Source organism: Pelecanus crispus, chromosome 2, assembly GCF_030463565.1.
Source record: "Pelecanus crispus isolate bPelCri1 chromosome 2, bPelCri1.pri, whole genome shotgun sequence".
NCBI lineage: Eukaryota > Metazoa > Chordata > Aves > Pelecaniformes > Pelecanidae > Pelecanus > Pelecanus crispus.
The window spans coordinates 71,196,220-71,214,112 of NC_134644.1; the positions used below are offsets into that span (position 1 = coordinate 71,196,220).

General features: G+C 41.4%; 1 protein-coding gene across 1 annotated transcript; it reads right to left on the reverse strand.

The window, feature by feature from the left end:
• Positions 1-9,579: 9,579 nt before the first annotated feature.
• Positions 9,580-17,892, reverse strand: ALDH5A1 (aldehyde dehydrogenase 5 family member A1). Its single transcript, XM_075704708.1, has 10 exons — positions 17,593-17,892; positions 17,279-17,362; positions 15,872-16,042; positions 15,467-15,583; positions 14,884-15,027; positions 13,841-13,984; positions 12,438-12,596; positions 10,916-11,085; positions 10,061-10,119; positions 9,580-9,900 (listed from the first exon to the last, which is right to left on the reverse strand). Exons 1-10 carry the CDS (start codon positions 17,890-17,892, stop codon positions 9,695-9,697), a joined length of 1,554 nt encoding a protein of 517 aa, XP_075560823.1. The 3' UTR covers positions 9,580-9,694.
• Position 17,893: the final 1 nt, after the last annotated feature.

A 17,893-nucleotide genomic window follows, 5' to 3' on the forward strand; every position in this document is an offset into this window, starting at 1 on the left:
AACCGAAAGCTTCCTAAAATATCAACTAATTGCAGATGAAAGGGTAAATTTCTAGCACAGTTAGGGGAAGGAAGGAGGAAGGATTTAGATGGTCAGCTAACTCCTCTTGTCACCATTATAGGAACAAGGAAAAGCACATCTTAGTTCTTGCATGTTCCATGCTGAATGTTTGTCTGAATTTCAGAAGGCCTTTCTTCCTGTATCCTGCTACAAAACTAGCCAGGGCTGTTACGCTACTAACAACGGTAACTGAGGTGCATACAGATTTGTGTCCTGTGCTCCTATTTCTCTCTTGGAGAAGCAGTGTGATTATGATGCTGACCTAAACCAGCAAAAGCCAACATAGATATGACCACAGCTTCCATCTTCATTTTCAGTTTAGGTTGGGAACACAAAGAGCATTTTTAGTGCATTGTATTTATCTCTGACTCTGCTTTGTGACCTGCTTTTCTAGGGTAGTGCTCATCAGATGGAAATGTCTTTGTTTTCAAAGGAAGTTTACAATTAGCAGTGGCACTTAATCAGCTGTAACGTGATACGTCTGTGTCCTGTAGGATGCAATGTTCCCTGTATTTACATAGAAAGTATGGTGCCGGCAGGGAAGTCCAGCCTTAGGTTGCTTCTGTAATGATGAAGATGCTTTGGCTCTCTGGAGTCTGCCATGTCCAGCCAGGAAACAGTAGCAGAAGGGCAGGAAGGACTCAGTGTGATGCGCCTTCAGAAGCATTTTGAGCATCCCAAACAATTAGAGAGTGCTTTTAAGGAGCTCTGGACCTTTTAAGACTGAACCCTCAGCTGAGATGAGTTTTCATCTGTCAGCCTCAGTGCTCGATTAAAGAAAGTGCCAAGCATTTGTGTAGTGAAATGCTCGTGGCAAAATACCGTATGTGGAGCAGGAGGTTTAACACCTGCCTTCATTGTTATGGGAAATGGTACTGAGGAAGGTATTAGCTTGAACATTAGATTGTTTTACTTTTTCTTCTGTGGCTATTCAGTGACTAGATATGTTGGCCTAAAGAGATTCCTTTAGGTGTTTGGGAAGGGTAGGTGTGTTGGAGTTCTGATGTTCTTGTTTACAATCTGGATAATTTCTTTACAGTGTGCTTGTTAGGCTTTAAAGCCATGCCCCCATTACTGTTCTTGAAATCCCAAACTGAAGACCTGGCTTCTATACATAAGCCTCAGTTGTGGGGGCATCTGTGTCAGTGGTACTGTAGCCACGATGTCAGCCTTTCCTGGGGTTCCTTTACTGACGTGCTGGAGTCTTGGGCTGAGTTGGAGGAATGATGTGTTCCAATGGAGAAAACATTCCTCTGGGAGTGTTTTGGACAGGTTTGGGGTTTTTTTAACTTTTTTCTTTTTTTTAAAAAAAAATCTGGTGGTGGAGAATCCATTAACAGAGAAGGGGAGCAGATGGGAAGGGTCAGGGAGGGGACATAGCCCATCTCCATCATAAGGAATAATTTGGTGGAGAATTTTGGGGCTTTCTCCATCCTTTCATAGAATTCTGACACAACAGAGTAGTTGGGTTGAACACCGTGGCTTCTGTGCTTCAATGGAGTTGGGCAAAAGTCAGAAGAACTGCCTAATTTGGAAGGAGTCAATAGTCAAAATTTGCAGCAACATGGCATGCTCATAACTGGTTTCATACCTTTGATTCTCAGATGCAGCCAGCAACAGTCCCTAAGGCTACTAATGCTGGCACTGAGGAGCATTTATCCTGTGCCCAGCACTGCATTTCTCTGGAGAGTTGAGTGTGGCTGCAGGAGTCATAGCAGTGGGAGAGGCTGTGAAGAGCTAAAAAGGGTTAATGGAAGTGTTCTGCATGTTTTTCCCATACCCACCAGCAAGATGCAGTATAAATGGTATGATTTGCTTTCTTCAGAAGCCAAGTTTTAACTCTATGTGTATGGGGGTTGTAGGCTATTTATTGAAACAAATCTACTTTATCTCACCCTCCCCCTTCTTGAGTGTGTGTATATTTTTAAATAACTTGGTCAATAAAAGGGAGGTCAGCTCTTGATGTCTTTCAGTTTCTGCTCCACATGTGTTAACATAATAATGCAGTGTTCTCTTTAAAGCACTCCTGAAGAAAGTTAAGGCCCACTCAACATAGTATTTTTTTTTTCTTTTTAAGTCAAAATGTTGGGCTTAATCCATTCTGCACAAATTTCCAAAATGTTCTAGCAGGAATTACGCTCTCAGAAACACGCATTTAAAAAAAAAACCAAAAAAACCAAAAACAACCCAAAGTTGCATAAGCAACTACAACTTTGTATTGGCCACGCTGCCATTAATGCTTTGCTAAATACTGTATACAGTGTGCCTTTATCTATAAAGTTATCTTTTAGGACATGTCAGTGCAGTCAGCAGCATCCTTCAGTTTTGTGAAGTCAGTCACTTGTGTGTTTTGGGTTTGTTTTAAATTTTCAAAGCTGGTGCTGAAGCCTAAGATGATGTTCTTTCAAGGAATTAAAATTTAGACTCTTTTTTTTAAAAAAAAAAAAAGAAAAAATCCAAACAACTAAAGACTGATTCTCTGGTAAAACAACTAGAGGAATCATAAACCTGCTTTCCTCAGTGGTGCAGAATTCCCAGGGCTATTTCCCCCTCCCACACGCATGCACTGTGGACTCAGGTCTTTGGATTGGGGGTAAGTTCATGTGCCACGAGAACATACGCATGATTTGGCTAAGTGTTTCTCACTCTAACAAATATGAAACATTAGACCATTTTCTTATTGCATAAGGCCCTAGCAAGTGGAAGTTGCTTACTAAATTCTGTTCTCTAGATGATGCTTTGATATCTTCATTGCTAACACTATTTTAGTTATGTTTTGAAAGTTGAATACAGTTTAAATTTTTGAGCTGCTTCTAATTCTACTAGTTTGATTCTTCCACCTCCTTGGAAGGAAAATTAATTCCTCTTACATAAGATCAGGCTTGCTCTTAACATGAAACATGCACAAAAGTTGAAAAGAATAGTTTCTGGCTCTCTGAATTTGTGAAAATCACGTTTGTGCCAGTTGGCCAAGCATGATTTTGTCAGGAATTCAGGAGAGACTATAGCAAGCTTTGTATCTTGATTCAGTATAATTTTTATTTCTAGAACTGTTGCTTTCTTGCACAATGTCAGGTCATACCTGGAATTAAAGGGTCAGAAAACTAGCTGTTAAGGTGCAAACACAATGGTAAAATTCTGATGCTAGCCTTCTGGTTTGGGTTATGCTGGATTTTGAAGCAGGGTCTCAGTCCTCACATTTACATACCATTTTCCTTCATATACAGGAAGTGCTGGCAGCTTCTTTGAAACAGGGTTGGGGATATTCCCAACAGTCTCATCTGCACTTGAAAAGCAGAGGAGAACAGATACAGCTTGTCATGTATGGCTCAGAGTCCACTGAACATAAAGTACAAATTCAGTTTGGCACTGATAACTGCCTCTCTTTGAAGGCAGACAGTGTGCTGATACTTACAGTGCCTCATAGCCTTCTATTTTACCTTTATACATGCTGATGCATGTACAAGCAGTGATTGTCCAGTTATGTAAAAGGACTGCCTTGGTTTGCATTTTAAGTAAGGAGTATATTTTGGAGAAAAACTTCCTCACCATTACTGCCTGAGACATTAAACAGGTTCAGTACTCAACTTCAGTACTCAGCACAGTGTATACGCAGCACAAAGCTGCCACACTGCAAACAGGTCATCGGCTTGTGTTTTTAATTTTCTTAACCAAAATGTTACTGTAGTACGAAACAAAATTCACTTCAGCAGATTTGCCACGGTAAACATCCAAAATCTGTGTCCTGTGGTTCAACCTTTCATATTAACTGAGTAGATTGCTGAGAAATTCAAGCAAAATGTGAACAGTCTAATGCAGAGGATTGTTTATTGGGGGGGGGGGGGGGGGGGAAGGTTATTATTGTTTCATGTGTAAGAATACATTTTTCAACTGCATCCTGTTAGGTAAACCGAGTTTTCAGTCTCCCTCTGTCAGATGCATCAGATACATGTACTGTTCAAGCATCTGTTTTGTGCTGCCAGCTGTGTTTGCTTATGTGATTTTAATTTTCCTTTACTTTCTTGGTCTCTTCTGGGCAAACAGAAGTGCACACACGCAAGGAAACTTAAGTGTGTGAACTTAACAGAGAGCGAGCGAGCACATGCGTGTGTTCTCTATGCTGAATTTAAACTTTCCTTAGACAGTTCTGATGTTCTTGAAATAATCGAGTTCTTGGGCAAATTTCCTATTCCTGTTTTAAGCCTCAACTGAACCTAGTTTTGCCCCTCCATATACTGATAATGGGCTGTAGTCAGCTGGAGCTTTGGGATGGTGGTAATAAAATGACAGCTACTCTGCTCTTCTCAGCCATTTAGGTGAGGGTTGAGAGAGGTAAACATTCCTCTAGAAGAAGGGAAATGGGATAGAGGTGAATTAGAGTTTCTTAACATCAACTATTGCTTATCATTTGATCCCTAACTAGAATACTAATCCTGTATTTCTGCAGCAAAGGAGAACCCATTTCACATACCTTTTCGGTCCTGAACTCCCCAAGGCAAGGGAGGGAACCTTAAAGCTTAGAAATAAAATTTTAAAAAGGAGGGAGAAAAGGCAAATCATTTTTTCTTTTGCACAGACTACGAATTAAGTGCAGATGAGTTGCACATGAATAGTTTGTCTCTGTATGGAAGCACTTGTCCCTGCGGGTGGATGGGTGAGCTATTACAGAATTTATATTAGGAATCTGTTTCTAGAAAATGTTATTTATTGCAAATGATAATGTAACTGGAACCATTTCTGAGCTGAAATGACTACACTTATGTAACTACTAATAAAGTTTTGTCTTTCCTTCTAGGAACTTGTCAGGTACTCTTTCAGACATGGTATTCTGTATTGGACTCAACACTCAGGTCAGGCCAATAGAGATACAGTGTATATCATAGCTTATGTCTGTACTCAAACATACAAGCAGTGCAATATCAGATCCCTTCCCTTCCTACTGACAAAAGCAAAACAGTATCTCTTTTTCAGAGAGGTAACATAATTCATTACATCAGAGAGCAGAAAAAAATAAATTACTGCAGTTCACAGTAAGAGTTTTCATGTCGTGCTTGTGCTTACTTGGTTTAATTGGCTGTGTGTAAATATTCACCAGCTGTCATGCCAAGTGTGGTGATTTCAGAAGTTTTGTAGCTTATTCTATAGCAAATCCGATACCTGAATGTTTGTTTGTAAGTACAACGGCTGCTTTGCAGTAACTGGAGATACTAGTGTGCAATATAACCCAAAATACTGCTGTTAGGTAGGGGTAGATTATGCTGTCTGTTTCTGAAGTGGAAAAGAAAAATCCATGCATCAGTGTGTGTGAAGTTTGTGCTAAATCATGACAATAAAAAGTACTATGAGATAAAAGTGTCTTTCTGTAAGGGAAAAAAACATACACCAGAAAAGCAACGTTAAGTGTACTTGGATACATGGTGCCACAGTCTACATGATGGCACCTCTCTTAACGTTCATACTTGACTCCTACAAGGGAATACTGGCTGCTGAATGAGCTGATGAGATCCATAGTGTCCTTTATTGAAGAATGGAATCTGCCTGTTTGTTATTGCACTGTACATTTTGGTAACAGCAGTAGCCTCCCCCCTCCCCTTTGAGTAGGCTGATGCAAGCCTCTAGACCTGTGTGACTTAAGATAATCAGTAGTGATTCCTAAACAACTTCAGCTAGTTGTGCTAAGTAGCTTCAGCGTTCACTGATAAAGTGAATAAATCACCAACTTCTTATGTCTTGGAATGTCCTAGGCAGAGAGTTTTGACGTTGAAAACACTTTAAAGAAGTGCTAAAACTTAACTTAGAGCTTCTGAACACCTAACTTAAACCTTCTCCTTTAAGATAGTTCAACCCTTCCATAAGCAGTAGGGCTAGGACAAAGGACATGACCAGTTACAGTTACGACTGTCACTTACAGTGAGACAGTTACTTCAATGCCAAATCAAAGCATGGAGCTTCTTTTACTTACAGGATTGCCCAACTCCCAACATGTGCCTGATTGATTTAGAACAGTAAAAACTATTTTACTCTGTGCAAACCATTTAAACTGCTGTTTATGTTCTGTGACTTAATCATGAAAGGACCGTTAATCATAAAAGCATGAACTGTGCCTAAAAAACACCAGTGTCTGGGAAATGGACAGGCTGCAGAACACCAGCCTGCTTAAACATTTCCTTGATCTTGGTGAGAAGACATAATGAAGTGCAATCTACCAGCTATTGCAAACAAAATTAAGTACCAGATATTTATTGGTCAGGCTTGACACAATTCTCAGTAAGACTCATGGTCCGTCTCCACTGGTATTGGATCAGTGTTACCAGCATCAAGAGCCTCCTTCGCTTATTCTGAGAACCTAAGGTAACTTTGCCAGCTTAGCATAACAATGGAGAAGCATTACCTGGAGTGACTTGCCAAAAAAAGCTTGTGCACTGTGGTTGGAGATAATTTCTGCCTATTTAAGCTAAAAATGTTAATATCTAGTAGAACAGATAAACATAGTTTCTTAAGAGTTTATTACACAGAAAGGACAGGCAGTGGGGGTCGAACAACAGTTGTTTAAAGGGTAACATAAGGAAATAAAATGGAAATTGGCCGTGACTAACTCGGGTTGGAAATCAGAAGACAGTTTCTGAGGGTTCAAAACTGTATTAACTAAATGGAAATAAAAAGCTTCCAAAAATATATTTTAATAAATGAAGTAAAGAATTGTGCAAGTAATCATATCCTGAAAGCAGGGAAAGGCATTCTGACCCACAAAGCCTGTATCTAATGTAAGATGTTTGATTCAGCATAAAGACTTGCATACAAAATGACTGATGGCATATTAGTATGGCAAAGTAGTCTCATCTACTTGATTTAGATTCAAGGGACTGTAACTGAGGTAACCAAAATCTTATACTGCATGAACATGTGGATGCAAAGAAGTGGGTCTTTCTTTCCAGTGCTAAAGCTGGCAGAACAAAAAATTCTGTGCAAATCTGAGAGACTGAACTTAATGTGGCTGCTGTCAGTTTGTCAATTCAACATTGAATAAGGTAATAAAATGCAAAATCCAGTGCTTTCACAGAAGTTATTTATTAACTGAAAGCATGTTTCAATCACAGTTTTAATAGCCAGAAATTGCTAAACTATCACAAGTGTAATGAACATAGGTGTGAGAATTCAAGTATATCTTTTGTTGAAGAATCACAGCTTTTGATATGAAGACAACTTTTAATATTATTCTGTGCTTAACTGATGTAGACATTCCTGACACAAGGATACTATGCTGGAATCCAACCACAATCCAGTCTAGACAAAGGTATTTTTAAAGTTTGTTACATACCCTATCTTTAATTATGGTTTGTGCTTGTTATCAGGCATAGTAAAAGGTATTATTTGCTAGGAAAAAAGTAAACATTTACTCATTAACAGTGCTGTTTTCAGAAAAGACATCAACATTTTAAATGCACCAATGCATCAGATCAATGTCTTTGCAATGAATAGAGCAGCAGGTTAAAGAATTTCTCCTCAAACTGCGCTGTCCCAAGAAGCACACCCACATTCAAGACTGCACTGTCACACAGCAGTAAATAAGATAACTTTAATTTTGACCTTATACTGCAGTTCACAGGCAGACATATGTTAAGTCTGTGCAATTTCAGTGGCAGATATTCTTCTACCTCTGTAGAATACCTGTAAGTGTGCCTGCATCGCTGTGTTGTCATACTCAGGCACTGAGTTACAACCACCTTCTACCCAGTTACTCTTTCCAATAAGAAACAGACAGGTATGGGCAGCCAAGGCTGGCAAACAGCCTCCTCTTCCACAACACTGCATTCTCCAAATTCAGGCACTCCTTGTGCTCAACAGTGTAAGCTTAGAAGTTGGCTATATGAAAGTTTCTTGCAACTAGTGTAGAAATAGGCCATCCTTTTTTTGTTCTTCACAACAAGCATGTATGCTGCAACTGGTAACAGTATTAAGTCCTCGCTATCTTAAATGTGCCTTCTTGGTGCACTGGAAAGGGAAGTACAGATTCTTTTAACCGCCCTTTGGTTGGCATGATGCGCACACACTGTACTGACAGATAAGGTGCTCCAGACCCATCTGGTCTCAAGTGTTACACAAATATAACCATAAAAAATATTTAGAAATAGTAAGTAGCATTCAATACTACCTTAATGTGCGCTTTAAAAAAAACCCCCGTGAATCTCAGTTCTGGCTTGCTTCCTCCTGCCCCCGCCCCCCAGCCTGTCTTGTGCTACCTGCTACCTCTTTGCCTGATTGGATAAAGTATCTTAAAATATCCCATTTCACAGGGTACATTCATTAGCGTACAGAAAGAAGACCTCTTACCTTCTTTTATTTATTTTTAATAACGAATGAGTAAAGCCCCAACAAATAAAGTTAACCAACACAGGAGACAAAATTTACTCCCCTTAGCCTCTGCAGTGCTGATTTATGTGCCAAATAAATAGTGCACATTTTTTAAAGTGCTTGTTTTGACTGCTATTAAAATAATGTTTAAACAGCATTGTTTATTTCATATTAAGGAAGCTTTACATCATATTTTGACGAAGACAAAATAGTGAGGTGATGTGTAGAAGTTTCACTTCTAATCACTTCTATTTAAATCTTTATTAGGTCACAAGTTAGCCAAATTCAAAGGTTTTTAAAACCTTCCTCCCTAATGGACATTGACCTCTGTAACCACAAATTCAATTTGAGCACAAAGGCCGTAGATCTGTTCACATTTTTTTTGGAGGTTGTGAGTAATGCTCCTTTAGACACTGAGCAACATTTACATCAGTGACTGTACTTCTAGTCAAGGAGAGTCACATTCATTTCATGGAAGGGAGTTTATCATCATGTCACCACTTGTGCTTCCTTCACACAGCCCTTACAACGTCCCTTACAATTCTGCAAGTTATTCCTCCAAGTCAGCATCCCATCTTCCTCCTGCTGCTCACTAAGACAGCAACTCCTTGTCCTGGACTGTCCTGTTCCCAGGACTGCTCTTAACAGTTCTTTGCTCAGAAGCCCAAAGCCAAACAAGTGGCAGCTCTGCAGCCAGCATTTAACAAGCACTGAAAAAGCTGTCCGTTTGCCTGCATGGATGCCTAGCTGTAGGTAAAAGCAATTCCTCACCTTTCATAAGCACCAGATTCTCCCACAACTAAAAAAAAGGACACACCTGCTTCTAAAAGAAGGTCACGTAATCACATTAGAAAATATGAGTATTTACACAAAATTCTAAAGGGAGACTGCCATCTCCAAAGCCTCCCACAGCCATACTGGAACATTAGAGGCAGCAGAAAATGGTGGTCTAGTTTCCCCTTGCTATAGGTTATGATCTATTTCCATTATGCACAGGTCTCCAAGTCCTCCCAGTTACACAGGGGTAATCCAAGGATAATAAATTTGTGTTCTTCCCTGCTCCTTACTAAAAATGATGGACACTGTACTCCCATTGCTGAAAAACTGAATATATAAATGAAGAACATGTAAAAACATATAGCAGCACAGAATACTGTAAATACACACAGAACAAGGTTGCTTGAAGTTAGAGGTTGCATTCATACATATTTCTGGTTCAAGAAGCTTATTAAAACAACAGCACTCTCTTCCAAGCTGTTGGGATTGTACTTTTTGAAGCTTTTCATAAGCCTCCAAAGCAGACATACTTTATTTCTAAGTATTCATCGATGCCATATTTTGAACCTTCTCGCCCTAAGCCAGACTGTTTTACCCCACCAAAAGGACTCTCCACTGAGGAGACTATGCCTTCATTAACACCAACCATTCCAACCTCCAGCTGTTCTGCAACTCTCCAGATCTGAGCTGGATCTTGGGAGTAGAAATATCCTGCCATGTGGACACAGAGATACAGGAATGAAAATTAAAGTCGGGAATAAAAATTGCAGAAGACTGTGAAAAAGAGACTTATTAACATTAAAAATTGTCACCCCATAACACTAAAGCTCATAAAACCACAGAAATATATTTATCTGACAGAGAGGCATACCTGCTAAACCCACGTTAGCTGCGTTGGCTATAGCAATAGCTTCTGCTTCAGTCTCAAATCTGTCAACATAAAGGAAAAATACAAATGAGGTCTGCAGTTCATCGACTGTCCTGCCCACTTACTGACAAGCAGCAGCCTTATCAGAAATAAAAAAGTCAAGATGCAGTTTTTTTCCAAAAGTGTATTTTAAACATCTAATTTAATTTTCATTTTGAAACAACAGAGGAGTTTCTAACACTTCTCTTAATTTAAACTGCAGTTAGGTAGTTAAGATTGCCTTTATCCTCCCTAGATACTGGTAGCTAAAACATTTACTTCACATAGCCCACCAATTTCCCCAACTACAGAAGTACTCTCAAATATGAGATAACTGTTATGTTCTCCTATCATATCCAATTGCTCTGGACGGAGGCAGGGAAGCTTTTAAGGAAAAAAAGAGAGCTCTAAGTCATCCTCCATCAGAAGAACTTAGGACTAGCAAGGAACTAAGTGCTAAGTAAAAACTTAGGACTTTGCACATGACAAACTGCAAAGTCTTGCTGCCTACTTCATACCACAAATCATGAAATTGATGCAGGTTTTGCTGCTATCTACCCTTGCTTAACTGCTGATACAATTTAAAACAAAGTAATTTTCAGAAAGTTGCAGAGATGCTAGAATAGGGTCAAGAGAGAGAAACAAACGAACCACATATCCAAAGTAAGTTTTCACATGTGTACCCCAGTCTTATTACAAGACTTGTGTGATCATACAAAAATAATGTGGCAAACTGTCATTCAAATCTTATTTATTCAAAATAATATTTCATTGGGTTTTTTAATTGCTATTTTTAATCTGGAAAATTAATAATCTTACTTGATAACTGGTGCTAAAGGGCCAAATGTCTCCTCTTGGGTGCAAAGCATTTTTGTTGTAACATTACTAAGTAACGTTGGCTCGAAGAAATTCTTCCCCAAGCTGTGTCGTTTCCCTCCAGTCACAATAGACGCTCCTTGAGAAACTGCATCATTAATGTGTCTCTCTACCTGAGGTATGCAAACCAAAAATTTCAAAGTCAGCATTTAGGAATGAACAATAGTATATTTTCCACTGAAGAAATAATACTCGCCAGTATTAAACAGAAGATTTTGAACAGAGGTTTATACTTTGCAGAAGACCATTTGCAATATTATTTAAAATTTCTCTTGAATTTTTATTTCTCTCAGTCTGACATAATTTCGGAGGGATAAATTATGAGTATGACCCCAGTCTCACAGGTATTAAAGATTCAGCTTTTCTGCTGAAATGAAGAGATTACATCTAACATGAGAAAAAGTCTTTGCAGGACTACGAAGTACACCTGATACCAGTGATCAAGCACTATGAAAACAGAAGTACTTGACTGTCATTTAAAGAGGAACAGACAACTTTTGAGATGGTACTGGCAAGAACATTTTCCACCCCCTACATCTACAATTCATCCAAAGACAAGAAAGTAATGAGAAAACTAAAGTAGCAGTCTCGACCTGGAATACTGTCCTTTGAAATTCTAGAAAGGCAGTTAAGTGTCTATATACAGTGCCTGCTTATTTGTATATATAGATGTCTATGATACACACACACACACTACACTTTTGTGATGCACAAAGGGAAGGCATGAAGGAAAGAAAGTACTGTATCCTTTGTTTTCCAAATAACTCCGAATATCTTCATATTCTGTTATTTTATAAACAGAAAGAATCTGGCAGCATTCAAGTATAATGGGATTCAAACCAAGCGTGCATATAACTGAGCCATAGTATCTTAGAAAGTACGAACCACATAAATTAATAGTCTTTATCCTTAGGAAGGGTGAAATATTACAGAAAATATGACTTACTGCGATTAAACAAAACAAAACAAATTTCCTGGAGTTACAGGTCATCCAAAACAGAAGACCCAAATCATGCATGTAAGGTTTCAAGTGATTACAACATCGAGAGCTCTGGTATTTTTAACCTCAATGTATTATTCCGCTTAGCTTTTGCCAAACAGAGGCACTGTTCTTCAAAATAAGTTGTCATTCACAGTGCTTCAAAATTGCAGGATCACCACACAACTCACAGTGTATCCAATTTCAGTAAATGTTCTTGAGAACAGCTAGGAAGTAATCGGGAAGAATCAGTTTCTCCTGAAGGAGGAGTCTCTTCTTCCCTTAATGGAAACAGGGGAATGATACATTAACTGGCCACATCTGTTCATCTATATGTATACATGGACTTGGAGGATGGAACACACTTCCAGCCACACTGCAAATACATTCTAACAAGCATGAAAAAAGTGAAATATAAATCTAAAGTTACTTTATGGATCACAAAAAGGAAATTAAGATGTCAAAAATGAAATCTTCTATTTATACCTTCTCCACTGCTTTTTCATTAATTAGCGGCCCTTGGGTAGTTTTTGCATCAAATCCACTTCCAACGTGTAGTTCTCTCTCTATAGCTTTAGCAAAGTTTTCCACAAATTTGTCATGGATTCCCTTCTGCACCAGGAAACGGTTTGTGCAAACACATGTCTGAAAACAAACATGACAAGGAAAAACAAACAGTTCATATTGTATTTAACCTATGAATTCACTTTGGCCTTCATGCCACAGTATCAGGTTGCTACAGTGATCTGTCCTCTGCCTTTTCTCCATCACCCTAAGATGTTACCTAGCTTTGCCGTTTCTTTCATCAGAGGAGTGATAAAATACACTTTAGAAATACAACTTCAACATGCTGTCAGTATGTCTGTGAAATAAGCCACACTGCTAAATAGAAGTCGCTTATGCTGGCAAAAGTTTTTTTGAGTTCTGTGGACTCCGATATGTGGATTAACCAAGGTCCAGAAGCTGCAAGAAATACCTTCTAATTAGACTGCAGAATGCTGGACTGAGCAGCAGAACCTCAAATCACACTTGGTGGTGTGGGGTCTTTTTTTCCAACTCCTTCATTAATTGAGTTTGAGTTTGCTTTCTTCCTGTAATTTGCTTTTAGGTGCTTTCAGTGGCCTACTTATTTGTGCTACCCCTTTGCTCTGACTGCATCCTATTTTGATTGCTACGGTCTCTCAAAAGTAACAGCTACTTTATCCTTCTATGCAGCAGCAGAGATGCCTTTTGTGTTAGACCTTGTCCAATCTGTCTGATCGCTCAGTGGTCCTTGTCCACATTCCATTCTATTTTGTTTCCTTTCTTTCTTCCCAAGATTAGTCTTATGTTATCTTCTTGTATTATTCAAGCAACATTTTCCCAACCAAATGACCTCCCAATCCCACCAGAAACTTGCTGCTTCTCCAAAGTTGGAGTTTGTCAACTTCATGTTCATGTGTAGAGGTAATACGCGTAAAGCTGGAACAGTCTCCACACAGTCTCCCTGCTCAGCTGACTGTTCTGGAAAGTGATGCTCTTAAACTTTTTGACTCTAAGCAAAATACATTTGAAGCAACATACACTTGAATCCTGTCTATCACTTTTTCTAAGCTACTCAGTGTGGAAAAATCTAGCCGTGAGTGTCTTAACCAATGTCAATCCCCTTAGCTCCTGCTGGGTGCTTCCAGAACACAAAAAAGGACTTGAACACACAATCTTACAGATGTTGTTATTCAGACTTGCTGATAACTGGCTTGAGTGCCCAGAACCGTGTGTGACTCCAGCATCTTTCTCTTCACAATGAAGTGTTCTATGCTTTCCTTTTACATAAAATATCTTATTTACAGCTTAAACTATATGTACAGCTCTTCGCATTCCAGAAACAAGAACAAAAAGGTTACTCTTACCTGCCCTGAGTTTCTATACTTAGAAGCAAGGGCTCCTGCAACAGCACGGTCCACATTGGCGCTGTCAAACACTATAAAAGGAGCATGTCCTCCAAGCTCCATGGAAACTCGCTTCACAGTGCCAGCTGCATGTTTCAGCAGTATCTGTAGCCAACAGAGGAGACACAGAAATTTGTACCTCTACCAGATGTGAACTATGGAACCACAGATGGAAGGCAGTGAAAAACTAACTCTGGCAGGGAATTAATCTGCATCTTCTCTATAATGCTAGACCATCTTTTTTCTCCTATGACAAAAACAAGGACTAATTTCCTCCATTAAAATATTTAGAGATTAAACTCTGACCAAGAAATAATGAAGGATTTTCATCAACTTCAGTTCAGGCCAGGCTTTTATACACTAATACTGTCACTCTTGTTTGCTTGTTCTTTTCTTTTTTGGTAATAAAACTCTTTGACTACTGTTATAAAATTTTTCCAGGATCTGACAGAATTTGGGCTTAAGATTTGCCTTGGTATCAGCTTTTTCTTCATTCTCATACAGCCAGGCCACAGAATTCTACCATCTTCTAGCCATGCTCTGCAGTTTTATTGATTTCATTAGAAATGGTGACAAGTAAGGTTGCTTATTCACTAAGGTTGATAGGAGAGATGCAAGGGTCTCACTTCTCTAACACTTTCTCTCTCACTTCTCTAACACTTTCAACTGCAGAAGCCATTCCTGAATAGTAACTTTGAAACTCAATTTCAGTGTTATTAGTATGTTGTCATCCTATGATATGAAACAAGAGCATCTTGTACAGAACTGTTCACATTATAATTTAACAAAGGGCAATTATCCAGAAGTGGCACACAGGCATCCTTCTGCAAAGTACTGATATTAAAGTAAATAGGCAGCATCTCAAGAAGTACACAATTATTTGGGCAATCTGTGTACAGCAGCCAGAAAAGGCAGCGGCTTTGCATAAAGGCACACACTTTCCCCCTTCCTTTCCAGTATAACCACAGTAATAATCTTCAAGGATATTCTGTGGATTTATGTACCTTTCCTGTTGCTGTGGAGCCAGTAAAAGATATTTTGGCTACCAATGGATCAGTGCACAGAACTTCTCCTACAGCTGGTGTCTGTTCTCTGGAACAAGGAACAACATTATACACTCCTGCTGGAATTCCAGCCTGGTTTGCAAGCTGCAACAAGAGAAACATAGAATTTGCGTTATCAGTGCATTTTGCATGAGGAATAGTCGCTTAATGTTTGTTTATTGTTTTGAAGAAACCAGTCTGTAAGTCAATGGAAGCTGAAACAGCGCAGCACAACTAGTAACAGCTGCCACAGTGTCCAGAAAGCAGCTTCGCTCCAGTTTAAGCTGGCTGGCATTCAAAGTTGCCAAAGAAAAGATATAAAGATGTTTTGTGTAGTTAAATGGCCAGGTCCTCTTTGAGGCTCCAGACCATATTAGAGGCAACTTTTTCAAAGATTCCTACTAAACTAAAACCTCTGGATCAATTCAGCCAACTTGTCCTTCCTTCACGTATGAAGTTGGCCAGTGTTATCTTCGAAGCCCATCTGACTCCCCATTTACAGCTTCAGTCCACTGCTAAGGTAAAGCTTAGCATAAAAGCTCACCTCCCCAAGAGCTAATGCTGATAAAGGTGTGTCCTCTGCAGGTTTCACTACCACGGTACAGCCAGCTGCCAGAGCTGCACCAACCTTCCGGGTAATCATAGCGCTGGGGAAATTCCACTAGGATGAGAGAGAAAAGTACAATCAAACTTGTGAAAATTTTGCCTCCTGTTTTTGCAGAAATCGATGACATTTTCTGTAACTATGTGATAACCTAAACAGACCTGCATGATGTGCTTTGTCCTAAGTGAACATTACGAAGAACCACTGCCAATCCAGGAAGAAGCAAGTACAAGGTAGAAATGGAACTTTACAGGGGTGCTTCCTGGGCAGGAAGAGCCATAAGGCCCCATGCTGTGGGCTGAGCTGAAAACCTTCGTATGATTTGTCAAATTCAGCTTTGCTTACTGGGGTTATAATAGCTGCCACTCCTACTGGCTGCTTCAGTACCAGGATTCTTCGGTCTTTGGCGGACGCTGGAATGACATCACCATAAACCCGGCGAGCTTCCTCCGCAAACCACTCCAGAAATGAGGCAGAATACAGGATTTCACCCTGTGCTTCTTTCAGAGGCTTCCCCTTTGATTAAATCAGATTGAAGATACACTGTAAGCACCACACTGAAGCGATAAAAACAAATTCACGTAATTGCAGAGTTTCTGTTCTTTTCAGACTACTTTATAATCCCCTATCATGTACACTGCATTCTCAAAAAATGATTATATGATTGCAGCAGCAATAGTTCTGTGGCTTCAATATACCATCACTGCACAGTCAACGTTTTGTATGTTGTGCCTGGATTCACACCTGCCCAAGACAAGGAGCTGGAAAGGCAAATGCAGTGTGTTTACAAACTCTGCAATTAGCTGCCATGACCATTCTGAAGAAGCAAATCATGGCAAAACAGTTACAAGTTCATGCCAGGGACATTTGTTTTGGGGAAATATTACTTTGGACTACCTCCAGGTCTGATCCTGTGGACTGAATGACCATTAGCAGCTGGGACACCACGGAGGAGCCCCCGAAGTACATTCTAGCATGGTTTTATCCAAAAGGATACCCGTCTGTGAGCTCACAGACTGCTCCGTGACGCAAACCAAAGCACAGTGCGTGACTCCAACCTGGAGACGTGCTTTAACAGTAATTTTTTCCGAGTCAATGAAACTGCTAAAACATAAACATTTCTGCCACGAAGACCATGGTTTAGGTTGATGTATGCTTTTGCATGCTATGAAGCACAATGTGGCTCTAGTTTCCACTGGGTTGTCAGGTACTGTTGTCGTTAAAATAACAGATTGTACGTATGCCAGAAATGGAAAAGTCTGAAATGTATCCACTGACCTAACAGAGCGACGTGACTGCGCAATGCATTCAGTTGCCCAAAGTAGTATTAGTAGACATCAGTAGAAACACACTAGCTCCTGAGTTTGTAGGCAACACGAATGCATAAGCTTTGGTGAGCAGACAAGACATCGCACACATATGTTTGGCTCTTATGATCCAGACTGAAAGCCCAGCTGATACACCGGGGGAAACCCTGAGGGCACCCCTGCCGTACCCATTGCTGTCGGCTTCTGCCTGACCGCAGAGGCTGAGCACGCTGCGGCTCCCAGCCACCAGTCCGCCAGGCTCAACTTTTTTAAGAAGTCATAAAAAACCAGGGCAGCTAACCGGTGAAACGCACGCAGGGTGCTTCGACGGCCGTCAGCGTTCCCTCATTTCAATGCCAGCACCCCAGCGTCAGGCTTCTGAAAAGGCTGAACGCCAGCAGAGGCCGGAACCCGCTGACCGGGGCAGCCCCGCCGCCGTACTCACGTTCTCGGCTGTTACGATCCGGGCCAGCTCGTCCTTGTTCTCCACCATCAGCTCGTACCACCTGCGCAGGCGGACGCTCCTCTCCTGCGAAGAGCGAGAAGGCTGCCCTGGCCGCCGCCCCCACCTGGGAGCAGCTTCTCCACGGGGGGAACCGAAGCCCCGGAAGACCCCCGGGGCGGACCCGCAGCCCGCCGGGGGACGAGCGGCCCTCGCCGGACCGGGCCTCCCCGCCCCGGCCGCCTCCCGCCCCAGGCGGCGCCAGGAGCCGCGCCTCCCCCGGGCCCCCCCGGCCGCCATCTTCGGCAGCCGCTCACCTTGGCGGGGAGGCGGCCCCAGGCGGCGCCGGCCTCATGCGCGGCCCGCACGGCCGCCCGCGCCTCGGCCACCCCGCAGTCGGCCACCCGGCCCAGCTCCTCGCCGCTGGCCGGGTCCTGCACGGGGAAAGCGGCGGCCGTCTCCACCCAGCGGCCGCCCACCAGGCCGCCCCGGCGCACCAGGGCGGCGGGCAGCGCCCGGCTGCCGCGCCGCGCCGCCGCCGGGCCCGGGGGCGGCGTGGGGAGAAGGAGGAGGCGGGGGCGGGCGGCGGCGGCGCGCCGCGGCAGGAGACTCGCCATG